The 21,829-nt window shown below is 37.4% G+C and overlaps 1 protein-coding gene across 2 annotated transcripts; it reads left to right on the top strand.

Annotated features, from left to right (window-relative positions):
• The first annotated feature begins 868 nt into the window (after positions 1 to 868).
• On the top strand, positions 869 to 20,534 carry LOC131074806 (large ribosomal subunit protein bL21m). 2 transcript variants are annotated; one of them, XM_058011489.2, is made up of 6 exons: positions 869 to 1,443; positions 5,121 to 5,201; positions 19,488 to 19,589; positions 19,687 to 19,761; positions 19,952 to 20,052; positions 20,354 to 20,534. In XM_058011489.2, the coding sequence occupies exons 1-5, from the start codon at positions 961 to 963 to the stop codon at positions 20,024 to 20,026; spliced, it is 816 nt and encodes a 271-aa protein (XP_057867472.1). In that variant the 5' UTR covers positions 869 to 960; the 3' UTR covers positions 20,027 to 20,052; positions 20,354 to 20,534. The 2 variants fall into 2 exon arrangements, with proteins under 2 accessions (XP_057867472.1, XP_057867471.1); XM_058011488.2 differs by having other exon boundaries at positions 870 to 1,443; positions 19,952 to 20,534.
• The last annotated feature ends 1,295 nt before the right edge of the window (positions 20,535 to 21,829 follow it).

The raw sequence follows: 21,829 nt of genomic DNA, 5'->3' as shown, positions 1-21,829 counted from the left end.
CCTAAGGGTGATGCATTGATTAATAATGGAGTGTCTCACTCTAAAACTTACCCATACTTCTACTCTTTTTTTCTCTTTTTTTTGTCCAATCACCAGTTCTATGTTTTATAATGCTCCCCAAAATTTTTCCTAATAGAAAATTAACTATAATAGTATGATAATTAGGAGGATTATTACTTTTCCCATATCTATATAGAGAAATAAGACACTAGGGGAAGTGTGCCAGTAGTTGTTATAGCTAACTCCGCACACCAACATATCCTAAATAGTACATCAGATTTCAATGATTTTTTTTGTTGTCTCCATATGTGACTTAAATTCTTATAGCTATTCTTTTGGCTTCAGGGTAGTCACGATGCATGCTGCGAGATTTGTTATGCGCACAATGGTAAAAAAATACACATTTCAAAGTGTCACCTGATACCTACTTAAAGATGCCCCAATAACAGTGCACTTAAAATTTCCAATACTTATGCACAAATGGTCTAATAGTCATGCACAAATGCCCCAATAGTCATGCACAAATGAGCCAATTATGATCCAAAAATGCTAAAAACTGGGCGACTATTTGTACATGTAAAATTTATTAATGTCCTTTTAATTATCGATTTTTAAACTCTTTAATGCTAGTAATTGGAAAGGTTGGATGAGCAAGAAGTGAACACTTATTAGAACTATAACAACTACCACTGCTCTTCCCCTAATTCACCCCAATGCAAGCCATCTTAGATGATGTGATCAAACATTCTTTTAAAATGTAAGTCGAGTCTCTTCTCCCCACTTAATAATAAATAAATAAATAAATAAATAAAAAAGCTATCCCTTGCATGGGACCTCCCTAATTTCATTCATGTGACTAACATTTTTTTTTTCATTTTGTGACGCTTTAAACCCTGTGACGCTTTAAAACCTTTGTTTTCCTCATAAGGTTATTAAGCCAGACAATCTGAGCATTTCTCCATGGCTACTGGAAAGCTTATTCGTGCGCTAGCACAACGAACCTATTCGATTTCGCGACCTGCTGCTGCTCCACGCGCCAACCCAGGTTCCATACTCGGCACTGTAACACACACAAAACATTCTTATCTTCCTCTCCAAGCGCAATGCACGTATGGGCATTTTCATTTACATCCCCCAGCAAATGGAATTACGAGTCTGTTCAGGCGTTATCTTGCCACTTCATCAGAGGGCGCCGCCGATCAGAACGCTGATTCAGCTTCGAAAGATGAGGTGGGCAACTCACAAGGCACCGAAAATAGGGCAAGCAAAGGTGTGAAGAAGGCTAAAAATATCGAGCCTGACTTGAACTCTAGGGTTTACAGGGAAAGTCTCAGTGCAAGAGAAATCACTGATGCCGACGAAATAGGATACAGTATTATTGGCCCGGCTAAGACCGGCGAATTCCCTAGGAAGCCCAAACTTCCCATATATGCCGTCGTTCAGGTATTTTATATTTTTCGTTTGGCCTTTTTTTTTAACTGGTAAAATTTCGGCTGTGGGTGACCTTTGCCTTATCTGCCAATGGCGACTTCTTCAGTTGAATCCACCTGCATTTTGCATCTCGACCCATCGTTGATGTGATATGCTCAGCAGATCAGATGCGCTAGATAGCCCAACTTTTAACATTTTAGTCTGTCTCTTGGGTTGTGGCCCCACTTTGGAAGCCCCAGATCATCCAATTGCACGTTTTCATTTGGCTAGCTACAATTTTAGCTATTTAAAAGTTTCAATTCCTTTATTTTTCTAGTTGTAAATAATCTGAGCGAATTCTGGGATTATTTGGCATTGCTGTTATCAAAGACAATAAAACCTGTTGCCATTTATCATCTTAAAAATGAGTACCAGGTTCCATCAATATTCATCAAATGAATAAAAGTAGATACACCAATGTTAATCAAATTTTGACTGGGCTGTCTTGTATTATCAATTAAGATCTTCAGCATGTTTCTAATTAAGGGATTCACTACAAAATAGAATTTGCCAAAGGCTTCCACACAAATTGCAATTTCAATGTACATGTGTTGGAAATCCAAGCGTCTTTAGTATTTACTAAGATCTTCAGCAGGTTCCTAATTAAGGGATTCACTACAAAACAGAATTTGTCAAAGGGTTCCATATAACGCGAACTTTATATCATAAGCATATAATTTAATCTCATAAACATATCTATTGCATATTCATTCACATAAGATCTAACTGTCATGCATCACAAATAGAACACAAGATATACACGGAAATCCTAATGTGAGGAAACCATGGCAAAATTTTTTTTTTAATAAATTCTTCGTTTACTTTCTACCCTCCATTGTCTTCTTACCCACGTCCCCTATATGGAATGTTTTAGGGACTCGGGGATGCCTAGGAAACGTTCCCTCCCGTCCCCTTTCTGTGCTAAATTTCAGATATGTCCCAAGGACTTCAAATTTTTTTTTAGGGTACGTTAGGGACATCTAGCCATCCCCAAGATGGCTAGCGGATGTTCAGACGTCCCCCATTTGTCCCAGGGACGGCTAGCTGTCCCCTAACATACTTAAGGACAATTTCAATCATGTTTCAAAAGAACTTACAACCATTGAATGCTTGTTTGGTTTATGACATGTCCCTAGGATTTATTAAAAAAAATGAAAATGGTGTTTTCCATACAGGTCTATGTGGTTTCAAAGTGTTAATCTGGGACCTGCAAGGATGCTCTTCCTCGACCCCATTGGGGGCATTGCACCCAAGCCCCATCAAACTATAAATCTACCCAAGTAATAGACCAATGATGAATCATAATCACAAAATCTACAAATTGTATATCCCCAATTGTAAATCTTTGCATCCTCAAAATCATAATCACAACCAAAGATTATCTTGTTTCATACATTTGAGAACTTGTTTAGTGTACAAGGACTGCCCCAGACAAAGTTGGCATGCTATATGAGTCCTAGTTGGTAGGAAATGCCTTCTTCATAACGCCAAAATGTTTTTGCACAGGCAACTCATAGAATTATCCCATCTAAGGTCAAACTAGAACATAATTAGTTATCTTTTTACTTAACCATTCCTCTTTGTTAATGAGTTTGACAACAAAAACATGCAGTCTTAAAGGCTTTAGGAAAACTTTAATACTAAATCCCTCACTTGAGTATATAGTGTCTTTATTAACTCATGCGCATATATGTATATATAAACTAAAAAGAACATCATAATTCCTATTCAATTACCCATGCTCACAAAGGTTATATAATGTCTATGAAGAATGCTATATCAATGCTATCATATGAATATTTGAAATTTATCTATATTTTACAAATTTCCTTATTTTTAAATAGCAGTTTCCTATCATCCCTTATTGTTGAATGATAATTGATTATTTGATAATTACAAAAGGGACAAAAGGTCCTTATATAGAAATTGCAAGAGGATCTTTCCATAATGGAAATGATCGAAAATAGAAACACGAAAGACAGTAAGGAAACTTCCTTAAACTAAATAAAGACAAAAGACATAAAAGGAAGTTTCTAAATACTAACTAAATGACTAAGATGACCATTATATCAATATTACAATATTATTTTAATACCCTCAATGGTCATCCTACTAAATACCCTATAGAAGATGTGATATAATCTGCAGGTCATTTGGCCAAGAATGCATAGAAGGTTGCTCCCTTCTCCTCAAAACAATTTGTGACATGAGTCTGCTATTGAAACCTTCCCTAGTTCTATAGAACTTTTGGATATGACCAAGTTTACTACAATCCTTCCAACATGATGTTGGGTAACAAAGGTATCCATCCCACTATTTAGATAAACGGAAATTGATATCGGCTGCTCAAAATCTTCATAGGTTTGAAAGAACACAATTTTGCCAAAAATCGTCAAAAGAAGCAACACCCATGATTTTGTAAAAAACCCATGAAAAACTTTTGTAGAAGAACACCATTTGCCCTAGAAACCCTAGGTGTGACAAAAAACAAGCTGCAAGAAACCACGATTTGTAGAAAAAATCATCAAACCCTTGATATGATGTTGAAATCACACAAAACCCTCCTTGATTTTTATGGAAAAAATCATGCAAAACCCTTCCATGATTTTTTTGTGGAAAAAAAGTTTAGAAAACCCAAAAGACAACAACAACCTTAATGATTTTTTGTGGAAAAAAAATAGAAAACCCTCTGGCAGAGAAAGAAACCACAAACAGAAAGACTACCAAAAACCCTTCAGGAAATGCCTTTGGAAATCTTCAATAAATCCCTTGATTCGATCAAAAAACCCTTTTGAAATTTTTTTGTGCAAGAAAAAACCACGATTTTATTTAAAAATTTGTCAAAACTTCTGGAAAAAAATTTTCAGGTAAAAACTTTTGGAAATAAATTCCAGGTAAATATTCACAATTTTTCTTTTTTAAAATTCATCAAAAATACTTAACCCATTTTAATACCATGAATTGATAATTGATTATTTGATAATTACAAAAGGAGACGAAAGCTCCTTATGTAGAGATTACAAGAGGCTCTTTTCATCATGGAAACGATCGAAAATAGAAACAAAAAAGGCATAAAGGAAACTTCCTGAAACTAACTAAAGACGAAAGACAAAAGGAAGTTTCTAAATACTAACTAAATGACTAAGATGACCATTATATCAATATTACAATATTATTTCAATACCGTCCCCTTGTACCGGAAACACATCCTGCTGTCCCCTATCATCCCTGTCTTGGAAACTTGGGGGAGCATAGATTAAAACAAACATTTGGCAAATCCTCCCCTTTGCCTGCCACCCCCATCCAAAACAGATAAATAAAAAATTCTAATTAAAAATGCTTGTGGAAGCCATTGATTACATTACATTAAATAATGCTGAACTCTAGAAAATTGTCTTATGCATATTATGACGGGAGATAGGGTATTGTGAATTACCTCTCATAAAGGATAAGAAATGGCTTGTGTATTAAATACCGAATGCAGTTAGTCATGAAAAAGTATTATTTAATGATGCTGAACTGTGGAATATTGTTATATTTATATTATCATTTATACTAAAATTAATGAATGATGAGGATCTAGATTAGTTTTAAAAAACTTTCTGCACTGGTTCCAAGCAATTTTTTTGAAGTGGTTTTTATTATGACAGGTTGGTGCCCATCAATTCAAGGTGTCTAGTGGGGATCGTATTGTTGTCGAGAAGTTGAAGTATGCGGATGTTAACCAGAAGGTATAAGGTACACTTGTATTTTGCTTATCTCTATATTTATCCTTGAATGGTTTACCTATCTTGAAATACTCCAAATATAGAGACTATTGTCAATAGTATACTCAATATTTGATATGCCTCGAGTACATCCTGTATATGGGGGTACCTTGTTGCAGCGACAGGATTCAAACCTATGCCATGGTCTGAGGAGTGGATCAACAAAACTATAACACAGTGATGGGATTAATGAAACTTTAAAGCATATTGCAAACAGCAAAATAAATCAGCAGTGCAACTCACATCCACACATGAGACAGTGTATCTGAAATTTCACTTTCATTCTATTGAAAAAGCTACTGAATCGTATCTCTGCTAATTATTTTATATTCATCTTTTAAGCAGATGATGCCTTTTCTAAGTTGTTTCTATAAGAAGATATTATCCTTCTGTTCTGCCTGCAGCCTCCACTTCTTGGTAATATATTTAATTACATTAAAGTGCCTAAATTAGCAACTAGTTTGTAGGTTTTCAGAGAGGTGCTATTTCTACCATTCCATGCCTATGACTTCTAATGTTGCTAATATTAGTCACAGATCTACCTGTAATGAAAGCTACAAAAAATTTGTGAGTATTGCATGCTCAACCTCCTTTGTTAAACCCACTAGTCTGAAAATCATGGTCTACGTGGTTCAATTTTCGACACAGCATATTTTGGTGACAAAATTCTTCAGGCAGGTTAGCTGCAAATCCCTCCAGTTCTTTTGTTCCTTCATTTGACTGAGCACAGTTTGTTATATCTATGCTGAAAAGGTAGTGCAGTCATTTTATTTTCTAAAATTTCTTCAAAAGGATTTATTTGGCTATCCTGTATCGCATTTTGAAGTTGTTATGTTGGTGAACTGCCATAGTTTTACCAAAGCTTTTTATTTTGTTATCATAAAATAAGTTAACATGGAAGATGGATGAGATCACAGTCAAAAACTCATACTCAGCAAATACTTGGCAGCCCAAAATTTTGACTCATACTTGAGAGACTGCAAATAAAAAAAAGCTAAATACACAAAATAAACTTAAATAATGCATCAGACGCATAAAACATTCATTTAGAGATTACAGAAGTCTATTTTGATCATAGCAGCATTACTCAGAATTGGGTTTGACTTGGTAAACTTAAAGTATGCATAAAATATCGAATCCAATTACTTGGGAGACCAAAAGCTACAGAAAAATTCAGAAAAGCAGGGAAACAAAGCTGTTTTTGTTATCTCGAGCCAAATACAGGGAAAAAACCCTGCTTTTTCTTCTGGCATAGCCCCAAGCAGTTTTCATGTTTTGCTTTTAAAATCAGAGCCAGGTGGCTCTGGGGGCAGCAGCGCCCCTCACTGTGTCCATGGACAGCACTCCAGGCTCATTCCCAGGGTTGAGGGGTGGAGCAACTGCAATGAGGCCTAATTTAAGTCCATCAAGGCTACTGGGATCTTCCTTCATGGTGAATGCCATTCTTCATAATTTTATTGCTTTTAAGTTTTAATCAACTGTTGATAAATCCTTTTAATCACGTGGCAATCAATTCATGCTGCCTAGTTCCTAATTACCGAAGATGAAAATGACAAAAACCACAAAAAATCAGGTTTTAATCGTGGACCTATGATTTTTTTTCCTTTATGCTAGTTGGATCTGCAGAAAACTTGTGAAATACAGCTGAAATTCACTTGAACTTATGAAAAACTCAAAAGTTTTTTGGACTCGGCTCATGTTCTTTTGTGAGCTACCCTGCCTGCAAACTTGCTCATAAGTTTGGCGAGAATTCACTAAGTTTTTAAGCTGTGGGTGATATATGCAATTCAGGCAGAAGCTTTAAGATATGATAATTATTCAGTGTGTTGAGAGTCAGCGAGGACCTCTAGATCCAAGTCTGAGTTAGGCTTGGTGAGTCTGCAGCCAAGAGTAGGAGACCTGGCCAAGTTTGTGAAGAAAACAGAAAATCAACTCGAAATTTAAAAAGAAACCATTAAAAACATTTTCTTTTCATATAATATATTTTTTTAATGGCAGAATTTTGGCTGTATTTTCCCATTGAGTCCAGGTTCAAGTAAAAAAAAGTTATTGGCGAGTCCGAGTCCCTACACTATGGAATTGTTACCTTGTTTCTTAACATTTGGCAAGGGCTAAACTTTATTTTTAATTTGTTATGTTCGCCTTTGTAAAATCAGTCTTTAGGGCAGTACATCAATACCAACACTCCAATTTGGCACTGCTTTTCTCCTTTTTCCCAAGCTGCCCTGCCCTTGTAATCTTTTACACTGTTCAATATTAATTTCATCCTGTTTAAAGAATTCTATCATCTGCGGAATTGTGAGCTTTGTTCTCTTATGCTGTTAAAGGTTTTAATTCAGAAACTCTTTTAGAATAAAATCCATAGAAACTATTTTAGGATAAAACCCAAATACAATTTGAATGGTTAATAATATACAAGTCATTGATGTGGTTGTTGACGTAATTCCAAATCCCATCACCATTTCCAGTCCCTCAGCAGACAGCATGACAAAAAGCCAATTTGCTCACCCAATTAAGGATATGCACAACTATTCTGAAGTCTAATGCCCAACATTTTGCCTAGAGTTTGCCAACCATGGCTCACAAATTTTGCATTTCCTATTAAAGTGAGACAAAGTAGCAATCCATTTGGCTCTGCCATTTCTTATAATAGCAATTGGAGCGATGCATCCCGATGCTAATTTCAAGCAATATAATGATCCATTTTAGAAAATTACTCAGCCACAAGAAAACATTATTGTTTCCTCTTTGAGCCCAAGGTAGACCCTACACAAAATCCAAACTGATGTATTGCTAAGGCTTTTCAAGGGCTGGCAATAGCTGGTGCCTGCCTACATTTCCTTTGTTTACCCTTGTTGAGAAGTATGGCAGCTGATGACATACTTGGTCCCCTTCTTGCTGTACTTGGACAATAGCAGCGCTGGTACTTTTTAATTTTGTTACATGGGATGCATCTGCCCTTCTCAAACCTGTATTGCTGCCTGTGCAGCATTTTGAGGAATTTGGGACAGCAGTGGCCATCCGCAGTTTGCACAAGTTTTCTGTAATGTCCATGGGATACCATTTAAAACCCTGAAATGCTGGGACATTTGGCTGTCCACGAGACAAATGGAATTGTCCAAGATGTCCCTTGACTGCCTCAGGACGACCAGGTGTCCCCAACAGCAAATTTCTTTTTGCAATGTTTTGAAAAAATTAGTGCAGGATGATCATAGTTTAATATCCAACTATAGTTTTTGTTTTCTGAGAATTTCATCAATGCTGGCTAACATATTAGGGGTTCCTGAGATATTTGTGCATTTACTAATTATGAATACAATTTAAGCCGGTCTCATGTATGAATTCAGTGTTGAGATATCTGCATTTCCACTGCAATAATAACTCATAGTATTATTTTCTATATAATCAGAACAAGAAAGCCATAATGGATTCTCTCCACAAGTGTGCTCACAAGGATTACAATTCAGAACAATGACTTATACAGGACTAAATTAAAGGTTTAAATACTATTTTTTTCATACTGCTATTGTCTATTGAAAAATTTGAGGTTGAACAATGAAATTAGAAATTTCTATTGTATATTTTTATTTCCACTATACTGCTATCAGCTATCTCAACTTCTTTCGGACTCTTTGATTAATTTTAATATCAAATTTGATACGTTATTTGAATGCCTAAACTTCAATTTTGATGTCATGTATAGTTAAACTTGTATTTGAGTTTCCCTATTTACTGCTGTCCCCTGCCATCCCCCAAAAATGGTCTCCCGGACTGCAATCCCCAAAACATGTCCTGCTGTCCCTAAAAAGCCTTGGAACATAGCTTATTAAGCTTTTATTATTTTTTGAAATGTGCATCAAGACTTGAAGTGTGCTTCTTGTATAAGCGCCTCCCTCGTTTTACCATATGGAATACACAACTGTTTCCAGTCAAACCGAAAGTCCATCCTGGATCATATAATTCAAACGGGTACTCTTGTATCCTATATATGGCTCTTTGCAATTTTTGTCAGCTATCCCAAAATATTGATTATTATCATAAAGTGGTCGAAGACTAACTACCTTATCAGTCATAGTAATTAACAATGTTTTTGTTGGCTCAATGGATCTGCTACCACTTTAAAGAAAAGATTTGCATATAATTCAATTATTTGGTAAAATCATGAAACCTATCACTAGTCTGTAAATACTTCAAGGATTGTGATTAGTTATACGATACACAATCCTATGGCATAAATTTATGTCTCCAATGGCTCAATGTTTGCATAACTCTTGCCCATAGGTGTTATACTTTGCTTCATTGTATTTTTCACCACGGCAATCTATAAGATGACCTTCACGATCAAGTATGACACTAATTGATGGGTAATACAACCTCAAAAACTTATTAAAAGTGTGAAGAGCCTAAACTGGGGATTCTGCTACAAATAACACTTGAGCATAGTTGTTGCACTTATTTTATTCATTGATTTTTTTCTCTGTGGTAAGGTTTTGGACTACCCTTCCTACTGAGCATTGCTCCAACAGCCACACTTGATGCATCGACTCAACCTCAAATGATTTATTACAGTTTGGAAGAGCCAAAATTGGAATTTTTGTTACACATCCTTTCAGAACTTGAAATCATTCCTAAGCTATAAATGTTCAAAACAATTCTAAGTATCTGATTTCATTAAGGAATTTTTAGGAGCTGTAAACTTCTTCAAATGCCAAGTGAACATACGATAAAAGCTCAATATTATATGGAGATGTCTCTCAGTTGTAATGTTTGGAGCTGGCCACTCCAAGATTGCCTTAAACTTCCAGGTAATCATCTCTAATCTATTTTTTGAAATGACATGACCAAGTTGACTAGCCTGCGCTTATGAAATGAGCACTTTCCACATTCATGTTAAATTTCTCCTCGCATGATTTGGCATAAAAATCATAAGTTTCTCAACTATTTTTCTTGAGTATTACTAAAGACTGCTAGCTAAAAGAGAAATTGAGCTGCAAGTGCAACTCAAAAGCAACTATCACCCGAGAAGAGTCTTTTGAATGCTCACTTGTACCCATTAGCAACTTCACTATCTCTGTATGGTGGAGTTCTCCTTGGCAAAGCAAGTATTTGTGAGCTATAGTATTTGGGAGATAATGCATATGCAAGGAGGTGCAATGGTGTGTTCATCTTGTCCTACCGACGATTTTTGATTTTTTTCACTTTGGAAAAATGTTTCTTCATGGTCATTCTCAATTTGTGCTATTATAACCTTTATTTTTTCTATAATGGAGTCCATGCCATCATAGATTTCCCCCAAATATGGCTGATCTGTATCAACAAACCTGATCATATTCATGATGGGCTTGGTTAAATTCAAGACATTCCACACGAGCCCACCAATTGTCATCCAAGATCAATGACTTGACCTTCTAGGCCCTCCCTAAATTTGATTGCTCGCAAATACTCCATAGGTTGCTAATAATCATGGCATCCAATGCCTTTCACACCTTCACAAGTCGTTTCAGAACGATTGTGTGTGATGCAAATTGGGTCGTAGCAACCCAGGATCATGCAAAAAAATATGTTAATAACACATTAAAAAATATTATATACATATTAAACATGGCATAAATAAAATTAAAAAATTAGTTAAATAACTAAATTAAATTTACCTTCAACAATTCCAACCTTGAGAAAGTCCTGAAATTGCCTTGTGACATATGGTGGCCGTGGTTTATCACAAACATTTGGATCTCCTCATCCTCTTGGTATATATCTTTCACCCTCTCTATTTGAGTGCCAGTTGCTTGCATCTCCAAGTTAAGGGAGTGTACGGTGCAAGGTCTCGCAAAAATATGTTCATATCTTTCCTCAACCAAAGCACCTGCAGCTCTGCAATTTTTTGCATGTCTGTAATGATTTGGTCAACATAGTTAGGACCCACCATCTCTATGGACTCAATGAAGATCTTAGAAATGAATTTTGGATCTTTAATTTGCCCTTCACTATTAACTGCCTTCAACAACATTGTCCTTTGGGGGACACTGCAATAACATTTATTAAAGGACGGTTTTTGCAATCTTTCCATCCATAAAAAACAATAGAAACTCCCATTTCAATCCAAGAATCCCTAATTGGTTTGAGTGGTGTCTCTACAATCTTTTTTTCTTTTGCAAATAAGGTGTTTCGCACTTTTGCATACCGAGGACTTTTTAAACCAAAAGGTGCACTATTGATTGCCACCTCCATTTCCCGCCAATATGGTGATCTTACCAAGTTGAAAGGAAGACCATTAGCATAAATTCAACGTGCAACTTTTTCCTCTGTAATATGCTTCATTTGAATGCCTTTTCCAATGGGCCTCTTTTGTAGGAAGGAGTGGGATCTTCTGCTTGGATAGACGATGTCTCCAAGAAAGGATGTTGGGAAGCCATTACTGGTTGAGAATCTGTAGGAAAAAGTCGTTGATTTTTTCTTTGCTAAAGGATGAGATCTTAGTTTTTCTCTTTCAGTCACACCATCAGCTTCTTGTTGTTCTCTATTGTATGCAATGAATTTTTCGTTTGACAATCCATTCCCATCTAGCCCGTCACATATTCTAATCCCTTTCCCACTTATGCCACAAAAGTGATTTTTCACTCAAAAATACGAGCTCTTAAAGTTGGCTTTACACTCGTTACAATTCCAAAGGAGTCCCCCACCTCCTGGAAGTTTTTTAAGCATCGTAGTATATTTCGATAAAGGGGATGCTCTATCAAATTTTAAATTTTTTGTTTGCATCCATAACCACTGAATTTGAACTAGTTGTCATTCTTGCAATCTAATTTTGCTGTTATGACAATCTTACCTTCTACAAATTCTAGGAGCCATTCTATTGAGATTAGTAAAATTTCATTTTATTTGTTATCCTTATAAATGATGGCAACACTGTTAGCAAGTCAATATGTGAAGAAGACAGTCAGAGTGTGCTTTATATAAGGTTACTAATAGTCATACTTTGGACAAATTTCAAAAGCAGGTTACAAATATAAAGAACAGTCTGGATGACAGTTGAGAAGTTCACTTCTTTGAATGCCACTGTTTGGGCTTTTTGGTCAGAGTGTCTGGCCAGAAATGCAAGGAGACATGATATAGAATTCATGAAAACTTATAATATATACAAAATGTTCTCAGTAACTAAGTGTTCTTTATCAAACAGAATCTTGGTTGAGCTAAGCCAATTATCTATATACTGCTACATGCCTAGTGCTTATTCATATTATTTAGTTATTATCATCACTGATAATAACCCTAGGTTATGGAGCAGCCAGCTTGTGGTACATGTAACCTCAGGTGAGCTAGGACCCCATCATTATAATTAGTTGCATTAGAGCCAAGCTGATCTGGTGACTATGGGTTACCCTACTTGGGTCCTCTTGGGTGAAAATTTTATGTGCCTGGTCCTTACTTATCATTACCAGTGAAAGAGTTCTATTTAGACCAAATGCAAGAATATGCCATCACATTTGTGATTCGAGGTGCCAAGGAAGGTATGGTGAGATCAAACACAATCTTTCACATGCCTATACATTACCTTTATGTTTCATGTGGGACATTTAAGTAAGGTGCAATGCAAATTTTCTCAAGTTCCATTGATGAGGTTTCTTGGATGTTAGAAGATTTAACAGCTCCACATATTTATAATCTAGTTGCAAGGTAACTTAACTGATCCCCGCTGTATGATTAATCTACTATTTACTCAAAACTATGGGTTAAGAACTCTATTTGATAAAGGTATGTCACAAGGATGATGATCCATTCTGGTTAGATATAGTGTCATGCATTGGACAAGGCAGGTTATGAATTATTTGATTTATTCCCGGATGGATCTAAAAGGAAACAACTCTTAGGATGTGTCAAAAGGATGTTGCCATGCATTAGTATTACAAAAAGTAAGGTATACATTCTTTCTTTTATTCCTATACTGATTGAATGAGAATCATCTCTTAACACATGAAATGTCATTCAGAATGATGAGCGTTTTCCTGAATTCAGATCATTATTCTCCTGTAGTCAGTTCTTTCTAATTTTGTTTTTTTGATAAGGGAAATCACATATTTTTCATCTACTGAGTATGAAGTTCAACAATCTTCAGGCTGGATGAATCGATTCTAGGTAGATGGCGACAGTCCGGTTCTCTTGCGCAGGCTAGGGCTTCCCTAGCCTCACGTTTCTTCTGCGCTGTGTGTTGTGTGTCTAGGGTGTGCTTTCTTTCATCTGGCGGTGGGGTTTGTTGCTGTGGTGCTTCTGCTAGGGGGTGTTTTTTTTTTGTTTTCCTGGGGTGAGGGTTTTGGTGTGTAGCGGTGTGGGTTCTCTTTGCCGTGAGGTGGTGGGATTTTGCTGTGAGGGTGTGCGGATCTTAGTGGCCGTTTGGTGTAGGTATGGAGGAGCAGCGGATTTCCAGTAGCTTAGTGGTTGCTGGTATCGTGCCGCCCCATAGATCCTCTTCGGGTGTGCATGCAAGGTCATCAGACTCATTTTATGTGGGTGAGAGTTCCAAGCTTAAGAAAGTGAATGGTTGTCTACCGAGAAGTCAAGATCGTCTGGTTTTGGTCATTCCGCCCGAATCGGTTATGGAAGATGTTGCTTATTGGAGCAAACATGCTCTAATCTGTAAATTTCTTGGTATTCGTTTTCTCTGTCAGGGTTGGAAGCTTAGATTTGCCGTTCTTGGCAGGTTGAAGGCGACATGGATATCATGCTGGCTGTGAATAGCTATTTCTTGATTGTTTTTTCTTGCATGTCTGATCGGAATCAAGTTTTTGAGGGAGGACCCTATTTTTATAATCGCGTGGGTTTGTTCATTAAACCTTGGCATGCGGGTTTCAATTCGGCTGAAGAATTGCCTTCAAGGGTTCTTGTCTGGGTACGCCTGCCGTGACTTCCTTTGGAGTTTTGGAGGGAGGATATCTTGCAACGGATTGCTACTCTGCTAGGCAAGCTGGCTGCGATAGTTCAACAGATCCTTGAGAAAAAGGTTATTTCTTTTGCTCGTATTTGTATTGAGATTGATTTAAATCATCCATTGCCGGATTCTTTGGAAATTTGTTTAGGCTCTTTCTCACGGGTTCAACAATTAGACTATGAATCTCTTCCTTTTCATTGTCGCATTTGCCATGAGTATGGACACCTTCAGCGACAGTGTCCTAGGGTTAGTAGGGCAATTGGGGGTCCTTCGTCCTCGGCTCTGAAGGGGGATAACGGGGATAGAGGAAAGGCTCCGGTGAAAGATGGTGGCCCTGATAAGGATGGTTTTACTCCTGCAAAGCCTCGTGCTAAGGGAAGAGGACATAAGCAATCTTATAGGGATAGCTAGAATGATGAGGGCTTCAATAGATTTGAGGTGTTGGACACTTTAGCCTTGGAGGAAGGGATTCCAGTGGATGTTTCTTCTGGGGCTATTGGTATGAATATGGATGTTGTGCAGGAGCAGTGGAATGTTATTATGGGTTCAGTTGATGTGCAGTAGTAGGGGGAGCCCCATAATGGGCCTGGTCTTGGTTCGGGAGGTCCAGCTGACTCTACAGATCTGCAGGACGATATTGTCTTGGCAAATTTGGCTAAGGAGGTCTTAGCTTCTGGCAAGGGAAGAGGGCCTTCTCAGGCTTTGGGTTTGTAGCAAAGATCCCTTAAGAAGGTTTTTTTTTATAGTTCTTCCAAAGCTAGCGGCAAAAAGGACTAGGAGTAGATCAAGTTAGCTGGGGAACTGTTGGTGGAATTTGGGTCTGTTAAGCCCATTGATGTTCGCTTCCTCCAATCACCGCCATGATTATTCTGTCTTGGAATGTAAGGGGGTTGAATAGCACCTCCTATCAAAAGGCTATTCATGATTTGGTCGTTGTTCATTCTCTAGACATCTTTTGTATTCGGGAGATTAAGCTTTCACTTGACTTCATGATTCAGTATGCTTCTTGTATCTGGTTTTCCGGTCAGTGTCAGTGTATTGGTTCCCAGGGAAACTCTGGAGGTTGACCTGTGTAAGGTTGTTCCTCTTGGGTGGATTTCTAGTCATTCTTCCATCTCCATGGTTGCCAAAGCTTTGGAAACTGGTGAGACTATTTTGGTCACTAATGTTTATGCTTCGATTGATATCCGTGGTAAAATTCAACTTTGGGCTCATATAAGGTATGTCCGATCATGTGCTCCATATCTTCCTTGGGTTTTAGCTGGTGATTTCAATTATGTGGAGTTTGGAGGAGAAAAGAGGGGGGCTGCCTAGGCTTGGTCCTACTTCCGATCTTTTTTCGGGTAAATGTGGATTCTCTTGCTTTAGTTGATGTTCAGCGTTTGAATGGGATTTTCACTTGGAATAATAGACAGAGTGGGCCGGATGCAATCTCTGAACGGTTGGATAGATTTATTGTCTCTAGTTTTTGGGTGGGGGGTAGCTTAGTTACTTGTTTTGAAATTCTTGACTGGAGGGGTTTTGATCATTGGCCAATTAAGTTTTCCGCTTCTTCTTTTACTGTTCCAAAGAATCCTCCATTTAAATTTCAGCTTATGTGGCTCCGGGACTCTTCCCTGCATGATCTCATAGCTCAATGGTGGAGAGATGGGGGCCGTGCTTATGGTAAAACTATGTATTCATTTGTTAAGAAGCTTCAATATGTTAAGTATCACCGTAAGCGATGAAATAGGTTGTGTTTCGGCAACCTTTAGGCCAAGAAAAGGGATGCTTAGGCACACCTTGACGTGATTACTCGCCAAATTTGGGATTTTGGTTTTTCGGATGCTCTTGGAAAAGCTGAATCCCAGGTTGTGAGAAATGTGGAGTGGGAGCTTCATGAGGAGATTTTTTGGAAACAAAAGGCTCGAATTGATTGGCTTCAGGAAGGGAACAAGAATACTGCGAATTGATTGGCTTCAGGAAGGGAACAAGAATACTGCTTTCTTCCATCATTTTGTTCAAGCCCGTTGTAATAAGAGTTATTTTTTTTCTTTGGTTAATTCTGAGGGTCTTTCAATTTCTTCTTTGCTGACTTTGTCTAGAGAAGCTCGTCAGTTTTACTTTGTTCTTTTTGCTGAAGATTCACCTGCGGTTGACGATGATGAGAATTTGATCCTTGCTTGCATTCCCTCATTGATCACCAATGTGATGAATGATTCTCTCATTCGTTCGATTTCTATGCTTGAATTAGAAGAGGTTATGTTCAGGATGAACAAGGGCAAAGCTCTCCATAGTAAACATATGCTTTGAGCCTTGAATTCTACTTTTCTAGTTCTCATTCCTAAAAAGGAAGGTGCTGATAAGCTTGAATTCCTTAGACCTATTGCTCTTTGTAATGTGGTGTACAAGATTATTACTAAATTGATTGCAGAGAGGCTCAAAACTTGTCTTCCTGTTGTCATTTCTAAGGAGCAAGGGGTTTTGTTGCTGGTAGACAAATTCTGGATGGGGTGGTGGTGGCTTCTGAAGTCATTCATTCTATGGTGACTTCTAAGGAAAAATCTATGTTCATCAAGTTGGACGTGGCCAACGCTTATGGCAAAGTTAGGTGGAGTTTTCTTGAGAAGATTTTTTTAGCCTTTGGTTTTTGTCTAGATTGGGTGAGTTGGACTATGAGTTGTGTTACTTCTTCTTTTTGGGTTATTGTGAATGAAGAACCTTCAGAGCCTTTTGGCGCCACTAGGGGTCTTCGACAAGGGGACCCTCTATCTCCTTATCTGCTTATTATTATGGCTGAGGGGTTGGGCCGATTTCTTAAGTTTTGGGTTTCTCAAGGCTTGCTTCATGGTTGGTAGTGGGGCAATGGTTTACCAAAACTTTCTCATCTCCAGTTTGTGGATGACACTTCTCTTATGGGGATGGCTTGGCTTTGGGAAGCTGAATCCTTTAGGCAAGCTTTAGATACCTACAATGCTACTTTGGGTCAGAAGGTCAATGAGCAAAAGTCTTCTATTTTCTTTTTTATTACTCCTCCGGCTATTCAAAGGCAGATTATGACTATTTTGAGGTTTTAGAGTGGGTCTCTTCCCTTTATCTACCTAGGTATTCCTCTTGCTGTTGGTAGACAACCCAGGGCTTCCTGGCAAATTTTGCTTGATAAGTTGTGTAAGAAGGTCACTCATTGGACTCATCGTTGGTTATCTACTACTGCTAGAGTGACTCTTCTTAAGTCTGTTATCCAGGCCCTTCCTACCTACATGTGTTTTGTTCAGGCAGCCCCTATGCATTTCCTTGAGGAATTTGATGCTCTCTCACGACAATCTCTTTGGAGTGGTAACTTGTCGTCTGCTAAGTGGAGCCTTGTTAAGTGGGAAACTGCGTGTAGACCAAAGAAAGTGGGCGGTCTTGGATTACGTTTTGCTATTTTGAATGGGCAAGCTCTTGCAGCTAAGCTTTATTAGCGTTGGTGTACCAGTCAACATCAGCTTTGGGCCCGTATTCTCACCCATAAGTATCATCTAGGTGTAATTTCTTTCAATGTTCCTCGTTTTCCTTTGGATGGAAGGGGTTCTATGATCTGGCATACTTTGAAAGTGGGCTCTCAGTTGGCTAAGAGTGGGCTTTTTTGGATTTGTCATTCGGGCTCACAGGCTCTTTTTTGGTTTGATTCTTGGGATGGACACTCTTCTCTTCTTTCTTCATATCCTCACCTCCAGTCCCTTTGTTATATTATAACTGCTGTAGGCTGGGACACAGTTGAGCATTATAAGGTGACTCACAATTGTGGGTTGGCTGTTAGTTTTAGATGGAATCACTCTTTTGAATGGCCACCAGGAGGGTCAAAGGTGGATAGGCAAGAGCTTTTTCAGATTCTTGCTTCTCGTGACTGCAATGCCTTGGTGGGACACGATGTTTTGGCTTGGGTTGGCAATGATTTGTCTGGGAAGTACTCTGTTTCTGCAAGATATGGGCAACTTGGTAGGCAGCTGTTTGGCGACACTGAGGTCCCTTGGTGGAAACATGTTTGGCACAATTTTTCGTGGCTCGAGTGTAACTTATTCATGTGATTGGTGGTTCAAAATTGGTGTCTTACTTGGGACAATTTGTGCAAGCGTGGGTTTCAGGGCCCCTTGATGTGTGTGTTGTGCCATAATAGTGAGGAGAGTGTTTCCCATCTCTTTTTCCAATGTTCTTTCTCTAGGGAGATCTGACACTTTTGGTGGGGTGTGTAGAACAAGGCCTATTGGCATGTCTCTTCTTTGGCTGAGTTTTTTGATCGTTGGGGCAAGGCCCTTGTTGCAACCTCATTTCTTCAAATTGCTTGAGCTCTTGGCCCCTCTTTTATTATTTGGAATATCTGGTTGGAGAGGAATCGTAGGATTTTTCAAGATGTGATGTTGGTGGCTCCCCGCTTGTGGTGAAAAATTCTTCATTCTTTGGGAGAAACTGTTTTGGCAAAATGTGACTTGTTGAAAACAGTGGATCCTCGAGATGTTGGTTGTTGCAATCGTCTTCATCTTCCTCCTCAGCAAGGGCAGATCATGAGAAATAGATGTAGACATCCTCTTCAGAATATAAATAGGGAGGGGCATTGGTCTCCTCCTCCTCAAGGAGTTTTGAAACTCAACACGGATGGTTCTTCTCGGTGAAACCCTGGTCATGTTGGTATTGGTGGAGTTGATCGAGATAGTTTTGGGACTGTTCAGATCATCTTTTCTGTTTATAAGGGTCTTCATACTAACAATTTGATGGAGGCTCTTGCCATTTTTTATGTTGTAGAGTGTGGTTGTCAGCTTGGGTGGAGAAGGATCATTTGTGACTCTGATTCCTAGGTGGTGGTGAATTTGTTGAATAGGCGGACTTTAGAAGGTGTTAGTTGGCATTTAGCTTTGGTTGTTAAACAAATTCTCAATTTGTGTGCTTCTTTGGATTCTATTACTTTCAATCACATTCCTAGAGAATGGAACAAAGTAGCGGATTGTTTGGCCAAATGGGGCTCTGATTATATGCAGAATTGGAACATTGTGGGTAGGGGTCAATTACCTCTGGATTTGTCTCAAAAGTTGGATCACTTAGTGGAGCTTGACAGGGCTGTGTAATGCCCTTGATTTGTAATTCTTTTGGTTTGAATAAATTTTTATCCCTCTTTTAGTTTAAAAAACAATCTTCAGGCTAGCTCATCTTTGGATAGGTGTAATCCATTCACATAGGAAAAGATATAGAAACACTTTCCCCAGATAAAAACTAGCCGCTTGGAGGTTTTACTTTAGCAGTTTGTTATTACTATTTATTTTCTTTCATATTTAGAATTTGATACATTTCTTATCTCAATTGTTTTTTGACAGATACTTCTGAACAAGGTTTTGATGCTGGGAACACAATCACAAACCATTATTGGTAGACCAATGCTTCCAACTGCAGCTGTTTGTGCACTAGTTGAAGAGCAAGTAAGGATGGGAGATATTTTTCTCAGGACTGCTAGATTCAAAGGCATATTGTCTTATCTTGCCAAATTTTAAATCTTTTTCTTCAACATGTTTGTAGGGATTAGGTGCCACAGTGATAATCTTTAAGAAAAAGCGCAGAAAGAATTACCGCCGGACAAATTTTCACCGCCAGGTATTGAACTGTATTCTAGCATCACCATGGGAACACGTTTCTCCTTTATCTTATTGGAATGCATCAGAGAGCTTGCATGTTCAGGATCCATCTAACAAGTGAAACAACTTTGCACTTTACCATTTTTAACCATATTTAAGAATAAACCATGTTAAGGTCAGAATATTAATGAGAGTGAATTATGCTGCAGGAGCTCACCACGTTAAGAATAATGGATATCCACGGATTGGACAAATCATTACTTGAAGCAACTTATGCAGAATAGGGCAATTTCTAATCATCTAAATTAACGTAAGCAAAGGCCCCTTACAATATTTTGAAGAATCAAAGCTGGAGCAGATTCTTCAGGATTGCTGCTGTCATAAATTTTGTAAAAGCTCTGGGGAAGCTCTAGTATTTGTTAACTTATGGATTTAGCTAAGAAGATAATAGTGTTGTCACTTCGTTGCTGTCTTTCAATGGTGGCAATTCCTGTTACTATCACAAGTTTATTTGGTGTACTTGTTGCCTATTTATTGTTTGTTGATGCTATTTAATCGGCATTCTTAGAATAATTTGCAGAATTTAACTTTTGTAATTGATGGTGTTCTAGGCTTCAGTATACAACTTTTCCAGTTGAGGAGGATTGACAAGAAGCATATAATCATTGCACGTTATGATTCCCGTAATATAGGACATGCATGTTACAAGTATAACTATTGCAGGCTTGGGAACAATTTTTGTTTTTTCAACACCCTGCTAGCTTTTATGAGAAGGGTCGATCGTCAGTGACATACTAGTAATGGTATTGTTCCTGGATTCAGAATTGGCAATAATTTAGAGTAATTTAAAAAATAAAATGTAATAAGCAAAGAGATCTTGGAACGCCATTGGTTACACCTCTTCTAATAAAAGATATTAAAAGGAGATATTTTTATCGTATACTCAATTATGATGCAGTTTATCATGGCACTCGATTGACTTATTGAGACACTATAGATCAACCTAACTTGACTATTAGATCAGAGCCTTAGATACAAAACCTAAATATTCAATAAGAATTTTTTTTCTCTTGTTTATTCTCATTTCACTGTCTCGATTTTAGATGGTGTAATTTTAATTATTTGATGCTGATGTTTCAAATCATTATGTTACTATTTAACAAATATTAGAACTTCAACTACAATCAGCTTAAGTTGATTGGAGCAGTTAAATGGCGAGTCAATCGTAAGAATTTGTTTCAGAAAATTATGTAGCTTATTAATTGTTACTAGTGAATATACTATGATTTCATTCTCCAAACAATGTTTATTAAACTTAACTTTACTATTATGCATAGATGTACACATTTACATTGTATGTTATCCGATAATTAGCATCCACAAAAACCTTTTAACTTGCTAAGTTACTTTATATTTACAACAAAAATATGGGAATGAGCTTTATGCATACAAGTGTGAGGATCCACTTGTGCAATCGAATCATATGGCTAATAACCATTTGGTCGATAGGATGAGAAACTTGTATTTGATTTGTAATATATCCATATTCAACTTTTGCTAGAAATTTACATATGCAAATGTTGTCTTAGATGGATTCAGCTTCAAGTTTGTTGAGGTTATACTGTGAAGGGTTGCGATATTCAATTTTATTAATATAAGATGAAATGCCACAAAACAACAATCTCATATATGAAATGCTATGATTATGATGTGATAGATGTTGTCTTGCAGGATGTGATACTTATGTATACATATGATGCAATTGATGTGTAATGTCGGATGTGATGCTTGTGTATATGGATGTCAGAATGAGATGTATGAGAATGCATGTGTTTATGATGTATGGATATCCATATTGATATGATGGAATGTAATAACTCTTATAAATAATTATATCAGTACTGAAACCTTTAAAATATATCTCAACAAAATTCTTAAAATTGCTTAAAACATTAACAAGAAACTAGCTAAACAAACACACTTGAAATGCAATGAATTTCAAATAAAGTGTTAAAAAGTTGATGGTATAAATTTTTAGTTATGAATAAATGATTATTTACTGTAATAAAATAGATTTATGCAACAAA

Source organism: Cryptomeria japonica, chromosome 6, assembly GCF_030272615.1.
Source record: "Cryptomeria japonica chromosome 6, Sugi_1.0, whole genome shotgun sequence".
Classification (NCBI taxonomy): domain Eukaryota; kingdom Viridiplantae; phylum Streptophyta; class Pinopsida; order Cupressales; family Cupressaceae; genus Cryptomeria; species Cryptomeria japonica.
The sequence above is the reverse complement of the archived record's forward strand: the minus strand, read 5'-3'. Positions and strand labels throughout refer to the sequence as shown.